Here is a 19,268-nt window from a genome sequence, read left to right as displayed (position 1 = left end):
TCGCGAAACACCATCTGCAAACTTTTTCCACGTCTTAATCTCTGCATGCGTTTGGAGTATGAACAATAAGCTGAATTCATGCAGTCACACAAAAAGCACGAATATTATGGGAGTAAAGCTGTGCCATCAGATTCGGAATTAGAATTTCTAACTCTGAATTTTTTTACCATGGAAATCAGACTTTGAATTTTAAAAGCAGTCGAATTTCAAGTACGTATCTTTTTTTGCTTCTGATTTTTTTTCAACATCTAAAAATATTCGGTGTGTAAAAATTCAATGTGTCTAAAAATTCAGCTCTTTTTGCAGCTGAATTTTTTTTGCGGCTGAATTTTTTTTTGTAGCTGAATTTTTTTGCGGCTGAATTTTTCGCAGCTGAATTTTTAGACACATTGAATTTTTACATTCAAAAATTCAGATTTTTTTGCAACAGAATTTTTTTTGCGGCTGAATTTTTCGCAGCTAAATTTGTTTTTGTGGCTGAATTTTTTTGTAGCTGAATTTTTTTTGCAGCTGAATTTTTTTTGCGGCTGAATTTGTTTTCGCAGCTGAATTTTTTTTCGCAGCTGAATTTTTTTCGCAGCTGAATTTTTTTGCAGCTGAATTTTTAGAAACATTGAATTTTTACACACTGAATATTTTTAGATGTTGAAAAAAAATCAGAAGCAAAAAAAAGATACGTACTTGAAATTCGACAGCTTTTAAAATTCAAAGTCTGATTTGGATGGTAAGAAAAATTCAGAGTTACAAATTCGAATTCAGAATCTGATGGCACAGCTTTACTCCCATAGAATATCTGCCATAAACACTCATTAAACATTTTTTCCATGGACTTTCTTTGTCTATTTTTTTAAATAATAAAACTCTTCAACATCCACGTGGTTCCGTCCTGTTTTCTAAGTGCACTCGCTCGTCCTCTGTCTTTCAGTGCCAACGAAATGCAGAAGCAAGTGGAGGTCAGGATGGACGAGAGCCACATGGAGCCGGTGGTCGACGCCACCGAGAGCGCCTGCAGCAGCTTCTGCGACAAGATCATGAAAAACATGGTTCTCACTCTGACCATCCTCGGTGAGAACAGTCTCTCATTCATTCTCCTTCAAATTGGGTTTCATTTCCTCCTATTGCGTTTGGGCGAGCCGCGACCTGACGGCTGCATTATTCACAACAAATGTGAGGCGCAGAACTTCAAAAATCCAGATATTGGAGGTGAACGAAGAGGAAACTGGACAACAGGGGGTCGGAGATGAAAAGGCTCTGCTTCCAGCCTCTCCACGACGCCACACATTCTAATCCCTTTCAAATACAACAAGATACCATCCAATCAATATACTTGGGTGTTTCCAATGATTATTTTTTAATCATAGTCCTCCTCTGCATGGCAGGAAGCCTGTTAAATGATATATTGGCCATCTTGAGGTAAAAGCATGTTTTATATGTAAATTCAGGAGAAATTGAAATCCCAGACTGACTCAAATATGATTATTTATTTGGCATTTTATCCAAGTCCCATGGTTTCTGGATGAGGGAGGATGAAAAACAACATAAAGTTACTGAGCTCTGAATTGAAGTCAGAACTTAAAGTAAATCTCTTTAACAAACACGGCGACTATAATCCGGAATTGTTCAAATGTTTGCGGTTTAAGCTGTTGCAACTCTGAACTCAAACTCTCATGACATTGAGCTCAAATTATTCCCACGTTCGGTTCAATATTCAGCTTAAAGTCGCAGCAACTTTTGTCTTAATGTGTCGAAGACGGCCTTGACTTTTCGCTGGACGATCAGAGCGACCGGTCATTTTCAATTCATGTTATTACGATTATTACAGTTAAATCCGATTCGCGAATTATGAATAATAAGAATTATAAATGGTGATGATCATTGTTTGTATTGACGATGAACAGCTACCCTCCGTTGAGTCGTCTCTCGCCGATATGATCCACGTCCAGGCGACGAGGTCGCAGTGACTGATCTCTGTGTTGTTGTTGTTTGAATTCTCTGCCTCTCAGGTGTGTTTCTGGGTTCTATTGCCGGGATGCTGCTGCGACACATATCGCCCCTTCCTCCCGATGTCATCATGATCATTGCCTTCCCCGGGGAGATCCTAATGAGGATGCTGAAGATGCTTATTTTACCTCTCGTCGTTTCCAGTCTCGTCACAGGTGGGCGGCTTTACAATGTTACGCTGAATTTACCACAGACTTTCCTGAAACAAGGTCACGAGGAGCTGCTTGCTTTGTTTGTTGGTTTGTGGGATTTCCTGCAGCAGAAATGTTCCTGCCACGCTGAAAAAAAACACTAGGTAACACTTTATAATAACTATCTGTTATAAGTAGTTAATAAACCATTAATAGCCATTTGTTAATGAGTTATACATTGCTTGTTGAATATTTGCTAACAGTTTATTAAGGATTTATAACTGTGCCTTATAGATTGGCAATAGATAATTTACAAGCATTTAGTTAACAATTTATAAACTACATGTTAACTGTATGTTAAGGATTTATAACTATACCTTATAAACTAGTAATAAATCATGAATAAGCCATTAGTAAACTACTTACTAATGACTTGTTAAGTATCAGTTTATACTTTATATACATTATTAGGACGTTATTCTAAAGTTGCAACTATCCCTCATTTACTAACTGTTAGTAAACAGTTCTTGTTAGTTTATAAGGTATAGTTATAAATCATTAATATACAGTTAACATGTAATTTTGGGGAATACAGCTTTAAATTATCTATTACCAATCTATAAGGCAGTTACAAATTCTTAATAAACTGTTAGCAAATATTCAACAAGCAATCTATAACTCATTAACTAATGGCTATTAATGGTTTATTAACTACTTATAACGGATAGTTAATATAAAGTGTTACCAAACACTAATATAAGGCAAAAATAGTAGTTTGCAGGACAAGACGTATGCATGTGTTTTTTTGTGTTCGATTCAAACAGGTTTAATTAATCTTAGTGAAAAACTCCAATAATAACATCCAGACAAAGCCCATAAAAATATCCTAATTGCTGCCAGACCGACTGTTTCTACTACAAAGATTTATGAGAAGATGAGAAGCATCTTGAATGATGAAAATAGAAAAATGGAGTCAACATGTGAGCACTTCATACTGTCTCATCTGGACGTGGATTCGAGTGACGCAGCAGCTTGGACTCATTTAAATCCAACGATTTCAAAGTGCTTTAACACGTCCGTCGTCCTGCAAAGTGCCTGGCCGCCCCGCCACGCCCACATATGATCCAAAACTCCACAAACCAAACGAAGAGACACATTATATTTGGCTGCTCCGGGCCTTTTTGATAGCGTAGAAGGACACTTCAGACCAGTGTGTGGCCCCACTCGTCCCTTCTCTCACACGTACTGATCATTTTCATTGGTTTCCATGACATGTGGAACTAATTCAGTCATAAAAATATCTGTTTAAATCATTTAAATAACAATTTTCTCCCCCTATCTTGATTTTTCTTCTGAAAAATGTAATAAATAAATAAATAGAAACATGCTGAGAAGCAGCAACCCCAGACCCCTGGACCCCTGAACCCCAGACCCCTGGACCCCTGAACCCTCGGACCCCTGGACCCCCATCTCCTCTGCTGCTCACACTGACCAAAAATGAAGCTCTTTAGAAATCTTTATTTAAAAATCCTTAATTGAAATGGTTTTGAATGTTCTTTTAAATTAGTGTTCATGTTAAATTAAAAAAAAAATTTTTTTATGGGAAATTCTGGCCATTTTCAGCTTGAAGCCTTATGAAAACGAGATTAAATCCTAAATACAACATAATAATGAGGGGCCATTAGCAGAACCTTTTTCTCATACTTAGTGCTGGAATTGGCTTTTGATTTAACAAATCACGAGCTGAAGGAACGACTGAAGATTTGAATTATTTCTGAGAGTTTATTCAGGTAAATCTCCAGATTATTTCCTCAAAAGTTGAATAATTGCGGGCTTTTTTGTTTTTCTCTTCATCGTTTTCATTCATACCCACATGGAAAGAACCTATATGAGTCATATATTGCCATATATGTGCATATATGAAACCTATAAGCAGTTTATATGCACATCTATGCCACAGTTTTTTCCAGATGCACTTGTGTGGTTTCTGTTTCATATTTCACTGGAAGTCTTCCGGTTCCAGTGTTTATCACCATGAGAACAACCGTCCCTACGTTCTTCCCCCTTCCTGCCACAGGACTTGCTGGTCTGGATGCCAAGTCCAGTGGGCGCCTGGGCACCCGAGCCATGGTGTACTACATGTCCACCACGGTGATCGCGGCCGTGCTGGGCGTGATCCTGGTGCTGCTCATCCACCCCGGGAACCCCAAGCTGAAGGCCAACCTGGGCCAGGGCAGGAAGAACGACGAGGTGTCCAGCGTGGACGCCTTCTTCGACCTGATCCGCAACCTGTTCCCGGAGAACCTGGTGCAGGCCTGCTTCCAGCAGGTAGGGGTCCGGGGGTAGGGTTTGGTATGGAAGTAAAACTGTCATCAGATTCTGAATTCCAATTTCTAACTCTGAATTTTTTTTACCATCGAAATCAGACTTTGAGTTTTCAAAGCTGTCGAATTTCAAGTACGTATCTTTTTTTTCTTCTGATTTTTTTTTTAACATCGAAAAATATTCGGTGTGTAAAAATTCTGCTTTTTTTGCAGCTGCATTTTTTTTGCAGCTGAATTTTTTTTTGCGGTTGAATTTTTTTTTGCAACTACATTTTTTTTGTGGCTGAACTTTTAAACACATTGAATTTTTACATTAAAAAATGTATTTTTTTTTGCGGTTGAATTTTTTTTTTAAGCTGAATTTTTTTTGCAGCAAAATTTTTTTGTGGCTAAATTTTTTTGCAGCTGAATTTTTAGACACATTGAATTTTTACACTAAAAAATGTAGCTTTTTTTGCGGTTGAATTTTTTTTTAGGCTGAATTTTTTTTTGCAGCAAAAAAAATTTTGTGGCTGAATTTTTTTGCAGCTGAATTTTTAGACACATTGAATTTTTACATTCAAAAATTTAGCTTTTTTTGCGGTTGAATTTTTTTTTAGGCTGAATTTTTTTTGCGGTTGAATTTTTTTGGTGGCTCAATTTTTTTTGCGGTTGAATTTTTTTTGTGGCTGAATTTTTTTTGTGGCTGAATTTTTTTGCAGCTGAATTTTTAGACACATTGCATTACAATTCTTTTTACATTAAAAAATTTTGCTTTTTTTTGCAGCTGAATTTATTTTGCAGCGGAATTTTCTTTGCAGTTGAATTTTTTTGCAGCTGAATTTTTAGACACATTGAATTTTTACACACTGAATATTTTTAGATGTTGAAAAAAAATCAGAAGCAAAAAAAGATACGTACTTGAAATTCGACAGCTTTTAAAATTCAAAGTCTGATTTCGATGGTAAAAAAAAATTCAGAGTTACAAATTCGAATTCAGAATCTGATGGCACAGCTTTACTTCCATAGTTTGGGCCTTCCTCCCACTTCCTGTCTCGTGTGTCCAAACTCTGCTCCAACGGTCTCGTCTGTCCTCCTCGTCCCAGATCCAGACCGTCACCTCCAAAGTCCCGGTGCCCACCAACCGGACCAAAGCGCCGCCACAGTTCACCGTCAAGAGGTCGCTGCAGTTCAAGAGTGGCATGAACGTCCTGGGTGGGTGGACAGTCTGCACCACTCAAACACACACACACACACACACACACACACACACACACACACACACACACACACACACACACACACACACACACACACACACACACACACACACACACACACACACAGTCCAGTTTGTTTGTTTCATTTTCAGTTGCGTACAAACAGTAAAACAGAATAACACAAATTCTTCCTCCGTGTTTAAGCTTCTGTCTGGGGAATCCACAAACCCCGTTATTAAATATGATCGTGTTTAACAACATGACAACAACAACATGTTTACTGAGCTCATGCTTTTCCACTCTTCCACTATTTGCATTGCTTCAGTCACATATTTATTTGTAATTTATTATTAATTTAATTTGTTGGATATTGTTTGTTCCTGCTTCTCTCATCTCTTTATTTATTTTTTTTACTATTCTTTCAGATGAATAATAATAATAATAATAATAATAATAATGATAATAATAATGAGGTGAAGTAAACATCAAAGATGCTTTGCCACGAGCTACAACTGCGGGAACTACTCTGAAAACGGTTGCAGGTCATCACTTTAAGATGGTATCCTTGAAGCAGCCACATTTTTGGAACCCTTCCGCATCGTCAGCAGGCATCTCAGGTTCACAGGTGTTTCGCCCCTTAACCTGTACACCTCGCCTGAGTGGGGCAGCGAAGACTGACTAGGCTTCACCTGCGGAAGGGTTCCAGCTGTGAGCTCTCTTTAGCCATATCCATCTTGAGCTGGACTCGGCTGCTGCGGCTATCTCCCTGGTGGCTTTCTTCAGCTGTTTGGGCTCCAGCCCCATCCTCTGGAGGAAGAACCGCACCGACCTTGCGGGAAACCCACGGCAGCCGACTTCGATGGGAAAAATTGTTGCATGCCATCCTTTCAGGACAGCTTCGTCAATCAGGTCTTGGTACTTGGCTCGCTTCAATTGGTGAGACACGTCCAGCCTCTCTTCCCAGGGCACCGTGAGCTCTGCCACTATGATGGTTTTTGTGCTTCTGGACAGCAAGACTATGTCTGGTCGAAGTGAGGTCACTGCCACGTCCTGTGGAAAGACGAGCTTCCTCTTCAAATCCACACTCAGCTCCCAATCGCAGGCGCGTTGCAGGGAGGAAGGTAGGTTTTTGGCTGTTGTGCTGGTCTTACGAGCCGTTTCCCCTTCCCTCACAAAGGTTATGGCTTTGGGCGGTTGAGCGTGCTTGTTGTTGGCTTTGACCCGCTGCTGCTCCACCCAATTGGCGATTTCCGAGAGGACCTTATCATGCCTCCATCTATAGCGCCCTTCAGCCAGCGCCTTTGGGCACCCTGTCAGGATGTGGTTCAGCGTGCATGCGGGTGCGTCGCATTGGTTGCAAGATGGGTCTTCTTCCCTGCCCCAGATCTTCAAGTTGCATGGAGTGGGCAACAGGTCGGTCACAGCGCGCAGGAGAAAGCTCAACTTCCCTTGGTCGGTTTGCCACAGCTCTTTCCAAGGCATTGGCCGCTCCTGTGCCTGATCCCACTGTGTCCATCGACCCTGAGAGGCGAGTCCAACCGCTTTCACCCGTCGGTCCTCCTCTGCTGCCTCGCGAACTCTTTCCACCACAAGACCTCTTTTGGCTCTCGCATCAGCACTGCACCACCTTTTCCCGCTGTAGTGGCCAAGACCCAGGCGTCCCTGACATATCACACCCACAATTTCCTGGTGTTTCCAGTGGGATTCTGCATCAGTCACCGCTTGTTGGGGCTTCCACTTTCTGCCGCATTTGATGTTTTTACTTGCGTGCCGAACTTTCCCATCCTTAGACAAAAGGAGTGTGCTGACTGCCCTTGCCTTAGTGGCCTTGAACTCCTCCACTACTGATGCAATAGGCAAGGGAAGCTTGGAAGTCTTGCTATACAGGTTGACTGCGCTAAAGGATGGGGGGACTCCCAGCCACTTCCGCAGAAACTTGCTGCACAGTCTTTCCATTCCTTCCACTTGGGACATGGGAAAGTCGTAAAGTAGGAAGGGCCATTGGAGCCTCGGTATGATGCCGTACTGAAAGCACCATACTTTGAATCTCCCGAGAAGCTGACTGTGCTCGATGGCTTTGAGCCAGGTGTTCAGCTGGGCTTTGGTCGTGTTGAGGTTGTGGCTGTCCTTTAGGGAGCTGTCGTAATGTTTTCCAAGGCATCGGATCCCTTGGTCTTGAATAGTTGGGATCTCAGAGCCCTGGATGCTGAAAGTATTTCTCGTTAGCTTCCCTTTCAGAATGCTGATGCTCCGCGACTTTTCGGGTTTAAACTGTAGGCGTGACCATGTCGCCATCTTCTCCAGTGCGCTCAGAACCCACTGTGTCCCCTGGATTGATGGAGTCATCACTGTCACGTCGTCCATGAAAGCTCGACAGGCTGGGTGTCTTGTGCCGTCGTCTGCTTTCGGGCCTCTGCACTGCGTCTCTCCTGCCTTCAGTAGCAGGTCCATGGCCGCTATGAAAAGGACGACGGAGATCGTGCATCCTGCCATGATGCCTTTCTCGAGCTTTTGCCATTTGGTAGTGGTGCCTGCCACGGTGAACCTCATCCGCAGCGCATCCATGTGCGACATGACCAGCTCGACTACCTCTGATGGAACGCGGTAGTGCTCCAGTGCCTTGCGGATCAGCAGGTGTGGCACGCTGGGATAGGCCTTGGCAAGGTCCAGCCACACGACAGAGAGAGTGTTATGCTGGCTCTTGGCTTCGTTGATAAGCTGGCTTATCACTGCTGTATGTTCCAAACAGCCGGAATATCCCGGTACTCCTCCTTTTTGGACACTGGGATCGATGAACTTATTAGCAAGCAGGTATGTTGTTAGCCGTTTGCCGACGATGGACCAGAAAATTTTCCCCTCCACGTCCAACAGGGAGATCTCCCGAAACTGGTCAAGTCTGGTGGAATTTGCCTCTTTCGGCACAAAGCAACCCTCAGCGAGAGTCCAGAGACCGGGTTCCAGTTTCTTCTTCCACAGTGTCCGAAGGAGTTTTGCGAGCCTCTTCAACAGCTGTGGACAGCACTTGTAGATCTTATAGGTGGTTCCTGATGGTCCTGGGGCAGATCCTGCCCGTGCTCTTGTCACCACTGTCCTCACCTCTTCCATGGTGAAATTTGCCATGTTGAAATCGGTGTGTGGCATGAGTTTCGGCAGTTGGAAGGGACATTCGCCCAGAGGAATACCTCTGGAGGGGTCGCCATGTGCGGCCTCCACGCTGTCTTCTACTTCCTCCTTTGTGCACCTCAGCGTCCCACCCTTAGGTTTCCCAAGGAGGTTTGCCGTGAATTGGAAAGGGTTATTAAAAAAGGCTTTCCTCTTTCGGCGCTTCTCTCTCTGTTTCTCACGAGCGGTCTCGGCATTCCGAAGCTGGATTAGCCTTTTCCTCGTTGCCGCATTGATCTCATCCAAAGCCGCTCTCTCCTCTTCATTTGCTTCCCTCCACCTTTTCTTGAGGCTCTTTAATGCAGCTCGCAGGTCTTTGATCTGCCGTTGCCTCCTACTAGGCCCTGCTGGTGGCCTAGGGATGTTGCCTTTTTTCACACCGAAGATGTCGTAGCACTCTTGGTACACGATTTCCACCATGGTATTGATCTGCTTGGCGGCATCCCCTTTCAGAGTGTTGTCCAAGATCGTATTCAGATCTTCATCCAGTTGGGCCCATCTGCGGTCTGTTGCTGGTGGTAGATTCAAACGAGGCTTCCTCACAAAATCCTTCGGACTTTCAGGTGCGTTGGCTCTTCCTGTGCTCTGAGTAGGCTGAGCAGGGAGGTCTGGGGCACTGTGGTTTGCCTCCTGGCCCTGGTCCTCCTCCACCGACTGACGAACCACTTTGAAAAACTCAGAGAGATTACTCTGTGTACGCTCAGTTGCTCTGCGTTGCTGCCGCTGCTCTTTGCACTTGGACTTGCCTTGGTGGATTTTTACGCCGCGCTCGTTCTTAAACAGCCTTCTGCAGATGTCGCATCTTCTTTTGGCTTCAGCCTTCTGTCTGTCCGCATCCATTCTCGTAGTCCCTATGCCATTGTCCGGGTCTTTAACCAGTTGATCCGTCCGAGATGGCAGATTATCCTCCCCCCCTCCTCGGTCTGCCTGGGGGTATTCTCTTTGTATAGAACTCGTAGCTTTGTTGTGCAGTGCTTCGGGGTGCTAGCCCTAACACTATTGCGTGCCGTCTTTCCGAGCTGTCATCCGTTCTTTCACGGAAGTCCATGGGTCTTCCCCCACCGCCAATGGGCCTCTCCCCATGGTCTCGACAGTAAGGTGAAGTAAACATCAAAGATGCTTTGCCACGAGCTACAACTGCGGGAACTACTCTGAAAACGGTTGCAGGTCATCACTTTAAGATGGTATCCTTGAAGCAGCCACATTTTTGGAACCCTTCCGCATCGTCAGCAGGCATCTCAGGTTCACAGGTGTTTCGCCCCTTAACCTGTACACCTCGCCTGAGTGGGGCAGCGAAGACTGACTAGGCTTCACCTGCGGAAGGGTTCCAGCTGTGAGCTCTCTTTAGCCATATCCATCTTGAGCTGGACTCGGCTGCTGCGGCTATCTCCCTGGTGGCTTTCTTCAGCTGTTTGGGCTCCAGCCCCATCCTCTGGAGGAAGAACCGCACCGACCTTGCGGGAAACCCACGGCAGCCGACTTCGATGGGAAAAATTGTTGCATGCCATCCTTTCAGGACAGCTTCGTCAATCAGGTCTTGGTACTTGGCTCGCTTCAATTGGTGAGACACGTCCAGCCTCTCTTCCCAGGGCACCGTGAGCTCTGCCACTATGATGGTTTTTGTGCTTCTGGACAGCAAGACTATGTCTGGTCGAAGTGAGGTCACTGCCACGTCCTGTGGAAAGACGAGCTTCCTCTTCAAATCCACACTCAGCTCCCAATCGCAGGCGCGTTGCAGGGAGGAAGGTAGGTTTTTGGCTGTTGTGCTGGTCTTACGAGCCGTTTCCCCTTCCCTCACAAAGGTTATGGCTTTGGGCGGTTGAGCGTGCTTGTTGTTGGCTTTGACCCGCTGCTGCTCCACCCAATTGGCGATTTCCGAGAGGACCTTATCATGCCTCCATCTATAGCGCCCTTCAGCCAGCGCCTTTGGGCACCCTGTCAGGATGTGGTTCAGCGTGCATGCGGGTGCGTCGCATTGGTTGCAAGATGGGTCTTCTTCCCTGCCCCAGATCTTCAAGTTGCATGGAGTGGGCAACAGGTCGGTCACAGCGCGCAGGAGAAAGCTCAACTTCCCTTGGTCGGTTTGCCACGATAATGATAATGATAATAATAATAATGCCAATGATAATAATAATAATAATAATATAACAATAATAATAATGATAATAATAACAATAATAATAATAATGATAATATAATAATAATAATGATGATAATAATAATAATAATGCTCATGATAATAATGATAATAATAATGATAATATAATAATAATGCTAATAATAATAATTCTAATAATAATAAGAATGATAATGCTAATAATGCTAATAATAATAATAATTCTAATAATAATAATAATGATAATATAATAATAATAATAATAATAATAATAATAATAATAATTTGGTCATTACTATCAAAGAGCCACGGCCCTTTACAGTCACTATAATATGTGAATGTTGTTTTCACCTCGTAACTCTCTAAGGAGTATTTACTGAATCACTTTTGAGATTGTTTTAACAACAGTTTTAATAACAGAATGGCTTCTCATGAATTATGCAAGTGAAGTTTTAGTTTTGTCATTACATATATATATATATATATATATTACAGAGGTTTTACCATCCTGTCGACAGACTGTCCCGCTACGCAACGAGGCTCATCACTTATTTTTTTATTTACTTTGTGACGTCGTCAGCTTCACTTTGATGTTTTGAAAGCGGCGGGAGGAAACGGGGGGTCGAATGAACATGTTTGCGCTCGAACGATCCAAAGCGCTTCATCTCACTTCACGTCGTTGTCACTTCACTGTGCGTCTCACAGGGCTGATCGGATTCTTCGTGGCGTTCGGAGTCATCATGGGCAAGATGGGCGAGAAGGCCAAGCTGATGTTGGAGTTCTTCAACGTCCTGAACGAGATCGTCATGAGGCTCGTCAGCGCCATCATGTGGTGAGTGACGCTGAGTCTCCTGTTGCTTCTTCTGGCTCCCGGTACCGTTTTGTTTTAACGCCAACCCCCCGTGTTCCACCCGAAGGTACTCGCCCGTCGGCATCGCCTGCCTCATCTGCGGGAAGATCATCTCCATCGCCGACCTGGAGGTGGTGGCGCGGCAGCTGGGGATGTACATGATCACCGTCATCGTGGGCCTCATCATCCACGGCGGCATCTTCCTCCCGCTCATCTATTTTGTGATCGTGAAAGAAAACCCCTGGAAGTTCTTCATGGGAATATTCCAGGCTTGGGTCACCGCGCTGGGAACGGCGTCCAGGTAACGAGGCACTTCCTGTCGTCTCTTTAGCAAGCCGCCGCGTGTTTCAATGACGTCAGGAAAAATAAAAAAAACAACAACTGCAGCTTGTCTTTGGAGTGGAAACTGAAACAGCCGCCACGTGGGCCAGCTTCCCGTTCCGCCATGTTTTATTAATGACCCGGGATGCACTCCGGCTCCTCCAGAGGCCCTCCAAGCTTCTTCTTCTTTTTTTTTTTTTTTTTTTCCAAGCTGGGCGCTCGCCGGTTTCCAACCTACCAGAAACTTTCAGAGAAAACAAACAGAACAACTGCTGAGTCACGGCAGGCGTCCTGGAAAAAAATATTCCACCGCCTCGCTAAATTCAAATGAGTAAAAAAAAGTTTTTAGTTTGGTAAAGTTCCACTCGTGAAATCTTTACATCGTCATGATGTAGGAGGAGTGCAGGATCGTTCTCGTCCCTCTTGATCAATTGATTAAAATCGATTTGTCATTGCTGGATTTCATTTGCCAATGTGCGCATAAGTTTGCTTTTAATTTGTAAACGCTTTTTATTCCTCTTGACACCGACTGAGGCTGAATATCGAAGGTTATATAAAGTTAAATCAATGCAATGCTATATTATTACTGAGTTTATTTCCAAAGATCTTTCATCACGTGTATTGATTTAATAAAAACACCAAAAGAGATGAATTGGAAAAACGTTAATTTTAAGCATCAGAAATGGACTTTTAAGTAGTGTTGGTAATATTAAAGGTTGGATTCTATATGTATATATTAGATGTACATTTTGGTGTGTGCATAAAAGTAAAAAAAGATTTAAAATGTCTGGTTTTCAATAATGATCAAAGGGCTGGTTTGGTTCTTCACCTGGAGCGTGGCGGACGAGCGTTTCCACATTCGGCTTTATAAACCAGGCATCTTGTGCGAGTTGCACCAACTTGTGAACCCAGTAGAAAATCAAAAAGGCTGAATAAAGCAGAGGAACAGAACATTTCAAAGCTTCTGCAACATCCAATGAGACCCGGTAGAATCATTTCTCCACAGAAAGACTGCAATTTGCCCAGGATTTCTCCACTTCTGCACGTTTTACTGCACAATTCAGAAAACCTACGAGCAGAATTTGCACGGCGAAAGTCATTACAGGCCACATGGAAAGAACCTATATAAACATATATGTTTTAATATAGGTTTTGATATAGGTTTTGAATATATGTGACATATATAAAATTGGCCGTTTTCCTATATTTTATGTACATATAGGTACCTATATGTACCTATATGCACATATAGGTACATATATGTGCATATATGTGTAATATCGGAATATAGGAAAACGGCCAATTTTATATATGTCACATATATTCAAAACCTATACCAAAACCTATATTTAAACATATATGTTTATATAGGTTCTTTCCATGTGGGGACAGTTGCCAAAGTGAGATATGGGCTATATATATATATATATGTGCGCATATATGGACACCTATATGTGCGCATATATGCACACCTATAGGTGCATATATGCACCTCAATTTTCCTATATGTGGCGTATATACGCATAGATGCAGCATATATATTGTCACATGTGTGCATATATGCAGCATATATGTGAGTATATGTGCATATATCCTCATATAGGTTCTTTCCATGTGGGAGGCCGCCCGCAACTATTAGCATGATGCATGCCCTGATTTTGTTTCCTTGCTTGTCCCCCCCCCTCCCCCCCCCCCCCCCCTCCCCCCACAGCGCCGGCACCTTGCCGGTCACGTTCCGATGCTTGGAGGAGAACCTGGGCATCGACAAGAGGGTGACGCGCTTCGTCCTCCCAGTGGGCGCCACCATCAACATGGACGGCACGGCGCTTTACGAGGCGGTGGCCGCCATCTTCATTGCTCAGATGAATGGGATCGCGCTGGACTGGGGCCAGATCATTACCGTGAGGTGAGCCGCGGAAACACATCGCCACGAGAGTCCCCCTCAGTGGGGCTTTAAATCTGCCCGGAAAGGGTAGAAGAAAGTACAATAAAACATTCTATAGTAAAAAATAATACCAGTGTTGGCAGGTTCAGTCCTAACAAGTGGTCAGTTTGTATCTCCAAATGTTTTTTATTCAACGCAATGCAACTTTATTCATATCGCACCACAGACAACACAGTTGCGTAGTTCTCTGCAGTTTTAACACCGATAGATTGATGTTCCAATTGTCTTCATGTAGTTAAATATATTTGACTCTAGTAAATCAGTTTATTTGCACCATCAAACAGTGTGGGTGTGTTTCATGTCCGTCGACTCTGCCCCCCCCCCCCCCCCCCCCGCAGCATGACGGCCACCTTGGCCAGCGTGGGCGCCGCCAGCATCCCCAGCGCCGGCCTGGTGACCATGCTCCTGATCCTCACCGCAGTGGGTCTGCCCACGCAGGACATCAGCCTCCTGGTGGCCGTCGACTGGCTGCTGTGAGTTCAACGCACCACAGTTCGCCATCAGAACGCCACACGTGGAAGTAAAACTGTCATCAGATTCCGAATTCCAATTTCTCACTCAGAATTTTTTTTTACCATCAAAATCAGACTTTGAGTTTTCAAAGCTGTCGAATTTCAAGTAGGTATCTTTTTTTTGCTTCTGATTATTTTTCAACATTTAAAAATATTCGGTGTGTAAAAATTCAATGTGTCTAAAAATTCAGCTTTTTTTGCAGCTGAATTTTTTTTGCAGCTGAATTTTTTGCGGTTGAATTTTTTTGCAGCTGAATTTTTAGACACATTGAATTTTTACATTCAAAAATTCAGCTTTTTTGCAGCTGAATTCTTTTGCGGTTGAATTTTTTTTGCAGCTGAATTTTTTTTTGCGGCTGAATTTTTTTTGCAGCGGAATTTTTTGCAGCTGAATTTTTTTTTGCGGCAGAATTTTTTTTGCAGCTGAATTTTTTGCAGCTGAATTTTTTTTTGCGGCTGAATTTGTTTTGCAGCTGAATTTTTTTTGCAGCTGAATTTTTTGTAGCTGAATTTTTTTTTGCGGCTGAATTTTTTTTTGCAGCTGAATTATTTTTGCGGCTGAATTTTTTTTGTAGCTGAATTATTTTTGCGGCTGAATTTTTTTTGTAGCTGAATTTTTTTTGTGGTTGAATTTTTTTGCAGCTGAATTTTTAGACACATTGAATTTTTACACACTGAATATTTTTAGATGTTGAAAAAAAAATCAGAAGCAAAAAAAGATATGTACTTGAAATTCGACAGCTTTTAAAATTCAATGTCTGATTTTAATGATAAAAAAATTCAGAATTAGAAATTCGAATTCAGAATCTGACGGCACCGTTTTACTTCCATAGCCACAGGTTTTTTGCTGAAGTTTGGCTCGTGGCCATTTTATGCTGACTTCGCAAAAAATGACCATCTTCATATCTCTTCTGTGCACGCCGGCGCGGCCTAAACACAGACACATTCATTTACATGTTCGGGTTTATGCTTGAAGGTGTGAAAACTTCATCATTATTCCAAGTCTTTCATGTTCACTGAGGATTCATTATCTTTGGAACAGGACAAAAGGTGTCGATGCTGACATTACTCAGCTGGAATGAAACCCTTCCCACCTACACATCTGCCTAATTAGAAGCATCGCACAGCTGCTGGAGGAGCAAGACTTTGAAGAATTCATATAAAAGAGGATAAATACTCTTTTTTTTTTAATAACAAGATAAAACATCTGTTCACACAGTTCATGTTTTGTGTTTTATTAAGGCACTCAAGCAGCAGCTTAGAATTGAGTACTAGTGTATAAAGAGTAATCCCATGAGTAATGTTGTTGTAGTAATATTGATTAACCTTCATCCTGGTTACTTGCCTGAAGCCTTAATAATAATAATCCCTCACCGTACACAATGAGCGTGTAAACAAACCAAGTGAATAAAACAGTAAGAACATTAAAAAGGCATTCAGGGATTTGCAGTCCACACCTTGCATGTTGTCTCTTCCACCGTCCAAAAAGTAACCACGATTCCAAACCACAGACTCACTTTTACATGGCAACGTTTTGAAAAAAGGTGTAGTTGGCACGCCAGGCCACAAGGTGGCACTGTAGGCTGTGGAGTCACGACACGTTGCTCAACTGAGCATGTGCAGAAGAACTGTTTCACGCCAGGCGAGGCGCGCTCGTGTAGCAGCGTTTTCCAAACGTTTTCCGTCGTGGCGTTTTTCAAAAAGTCGCGTTTTCAGCGACTTCGTCACGTAAACAGTCCACACCTTGCATGTTCTCTCTTCCACCGTTTAAAAAGTAACCACGATTCCAAACCAAAGACTCACTTTTACATGGCAGCGTTTTGAAAAAAGGTGTAGTTGGCACGCCAGGCCACAAGGTGGCACTGTAGGCTGTGGAGTCACGACACGTTGCTCAACTGAGCATGTGCAGAAGAACTGTTTCACGTCAAGCGAGGTGCGCTCGCGTAGCAGCGTTTTCCAAACGTTTTCCGTCGTGGCGTTTTTCAAAAAGTCGCGTTTTCAGCGACTTCGTCACGTAAACAGTCCACACCTTGCATGTTCTCTCTTCCACCGTCCAAAAAGTAACCACGATTCCAAACCACAGACTCACTTTTACATGGCAACGTTTTGAAAAAAGGTGTAGTTGGCACGCCAGGCCACAAGGTGGCACTGTAGGCTGTGGAGTCACGACACGTTGCTCAACTGAGCATGTGCAGAAGAACTGTTTCACGCCAGGCGAGGCGCGCTCGTGTAGCAGCGTTTTCCAAACGTTTTCCGTCGTGGCGTTTTTCAAAAAGTCGCGTTTTCAGCGACTTCGTCACGTAAACAGTCCACACCTTGCATGTTCTCTCTTCCACCGTCTAAAAAGTAACCACGATTCCAAACCACAGACTCACTTTTACATGGCAGCGTTTTGAAAAAAGGTGCAGTTGGCACGCCAGGCCACAAGGTGGCACTGTAGGCTGTGGAGTCACGACACGTTGCTCAACTGAGCATGTGCAGAAGAACTGTTTCACGCCAGGCGAGGCGCGCTCACGTAGCAGCGTTTTCCAAACGCTTTCCGTCCTAGCGTTTTCAAAAAGTCGCGTTTTCAGCGACTTCGTCACGTAAACCGTCCACACCTTGCATGTTCTCTCTTCCACCGTCTAAAAAGTAACCACGATTCCAAACCACAGACTCACTTTTACATGGCAGCGTTTTGAAAAAAGGTGTAGTTGGCACGCCAGGCCACAAGGTGGCACTGTAGGCTGTGGAGTCACGACACGTTGCTCAACTGAGCATGTGCAGAAGAACTGTTTCACGCCAGGCGAGGCGCGCTCGCGTAGCAGCGTTTTCCAAACGTTTTCCGTCCTAGCGTTTTCAAAAAGTCGCGTTTTCAGCGACTCCATCACGTAAACACGTAAAAAAACTGAACAAGCGTTTCCCGTTTCTATCTGGAGACGACGGAAAAGCGGCTCGTCGGCTCGTCGTCAGCCTGATGGAGCGAAGTGGATTCTGTAACGTCCGTTCTTCTCCCCCCCCCCCCCCCCTCCCCTTATTTATTTTTTTGAACCTCCTAGGGATCGTTTCCGCACCTCCGTCAACGTGGTCGGGGATTCGTACGGCGCCGGCATCGTGTACCACCTCTCCAAACACGAGCTGGACAGCTTCGACGCCCAGCAGTCCCGGATGGACGAGTTTGAGATGGCAAAGACACAGTCCTTCTTTGAAAATAACAGCAACCAGAACGTTTACGCTCACCACAACTCAATCTTGATAGACGACTGCAAGGTACATTTCACCCTCACGGACATAGAGACATGTATGTAGAGCGTCTTCCCTTCTCTGTGTTCCTCCGTCTTCTTCTTCTTCGTGTCTGTGTTTGTTTTCTACGTGACTTTCTATACCGCTGTGTTCGTGTCCGTGTAAATAGTCATGTTTCCAATTGGAGAAAATGTTTTTTTTCAGAATGTGTAGGTGTGGGGGGAAAAAAAACAAAAAAAACATTTCCATGTGTATTTAAATGTATGTTTAATATTTGAAAAAGCAGTTTTTGTGATACCTGGTGCATCAACAGCAACGATTGTCCGTTTTTTATAAAAACAATCCGTTTCAATCGTCTTCCAAAAACTCTGTTTTTGCTTCACCAAATGTAAATGTTTTATTTTAAAGGACTTGCTGCATTGTCTTGCTCACACTTTTGTTGATTTATTTTTGTCCTCGGACTTGACGTCTCTTTTCTTATGCTGTCTATACAATTGGACGTGTATTTATGGCAACCCTGACCAAATTGCAATTTCCAATTCTACGTTTTTGCAGCCATACGGACACATAAAGACTGCTGTTTCACCACAATCTGTCTGAAGTGATGCATACATCCACGCAATGCCTATCTCAGATCCTTTCCTATCTGCATCTGTAAACAGTCCAAATTGTGTCGACACTTCATTGCCTGTAAAATCAGAATTGTAATTCGGTTGGGGAGAGAATCCATAAAATACATGGCCAAGTCTTAAGAACAAAACAAAAACAAAACCCTGTCTCATATGAAACATTGATTCTGTCAATATTTGAGATACTTTTGTTTTCCCATGTTGGGACACAACAAAAGGGAACCCCCCCCCCCCCCCCACAGGGACAATGGCCTGAATGTACTGAAGCCATGGCTTCTCTGCTCCCAACCACGTAGACAGTGTGTGAATAACTGGTGCCTTGGCCCCCATCGTTAGCTCTGCTTGATAATTGCTTACAGGTCACCATGGGCAGAAATGGCAAAACTGCAGAGTTCTCACTTGTTGAGGAGGAGCCCTGGAAATTCGAGTAAAGCGGCAGGTTCAGCGCCCGCTGCAGCTTTACACCAGCGTTTACCTCCCGACGGCACGACTAGTGAAATATCAAACACACACACACACACACACACACACGAACAAGGAAAGACAAAACAGAAGAAGACAGTCGGAGGCTGGCTGGAGGACTTGAGTTGCCCGCCCGGGTAGCTGCTGGAAGCTACGTGTTAGATCTCGCACTCATTTCACACAAACTGCATTGAACCTGTGCATTCTGGTGCACCTCCACAGAAGAAGCTAATCTTGAGTCCACAACACTCAGGGCCTTATTCGGTGCTGCTGCAAGATTCCCCCCGTCCCGCCAGCGCAGAGCTTCTTCCGCTCTGGTTGTTCCTTTTATATCCACGCATGTGTTCCCGCGGCTCCGAGGACGGTTGGCGTGTGAACGATGGCCTTGCCGGTA

General features: G+C 43.8%; 1 protein-coding gene across 1 annotated transcript; it reads left to right on the top strand.

Annotated features, from left to right (window-relative positions):
- Nucleotides 1–935: 935 nt before the first annotated feature.
- On the top strand, nucleotides 936–18,843 carry LOC308144515 (excitatory amino acid transporter 2-like; the record flags this gene model as incomplete). The annotated part of the gene is made up of 10 exons (XM_080515639.1): nucleotides 936–1,065; nucleotides 2,004–2,156; nucleotides 4,210–4,460; nucleotides 5,542–5,650; nucleotides 11,639–11,765; nucleotides 11,851–12,084; nucleotides 13,816–14,010; nucleotides 14,388–14,522; nucleotides 17,600–17,810; nucleotides 18,772–18,843. 10 exons carry the CDS (start codon nucleotides 936–938, stop codon nucleotides 18,841–18,843), a joined length of 1,617 nt encoding a protein of 538 aa, XP_080371765.1.
- Nucleotides 18,844–19,268: the final 425 nt, after the last annotated feature.

The sequence above is a fragment of the Blennius ocellaris genome (genome assembly GCF_963422515.1).
Source record: "Blennius ocellaris genome assembly, chromosome: 1".
NCBI lineage: Eukaryota > Metazoa > Chordata > Actinopteri > Blenniiformes > Blenniidae > Blennius > Blennius ocellaris.
The sequence above is the reverse complement of the archived record's forward strand: the minus strand, read 5'-3'. Positions and strand labels throughout refer to the sequence as shown.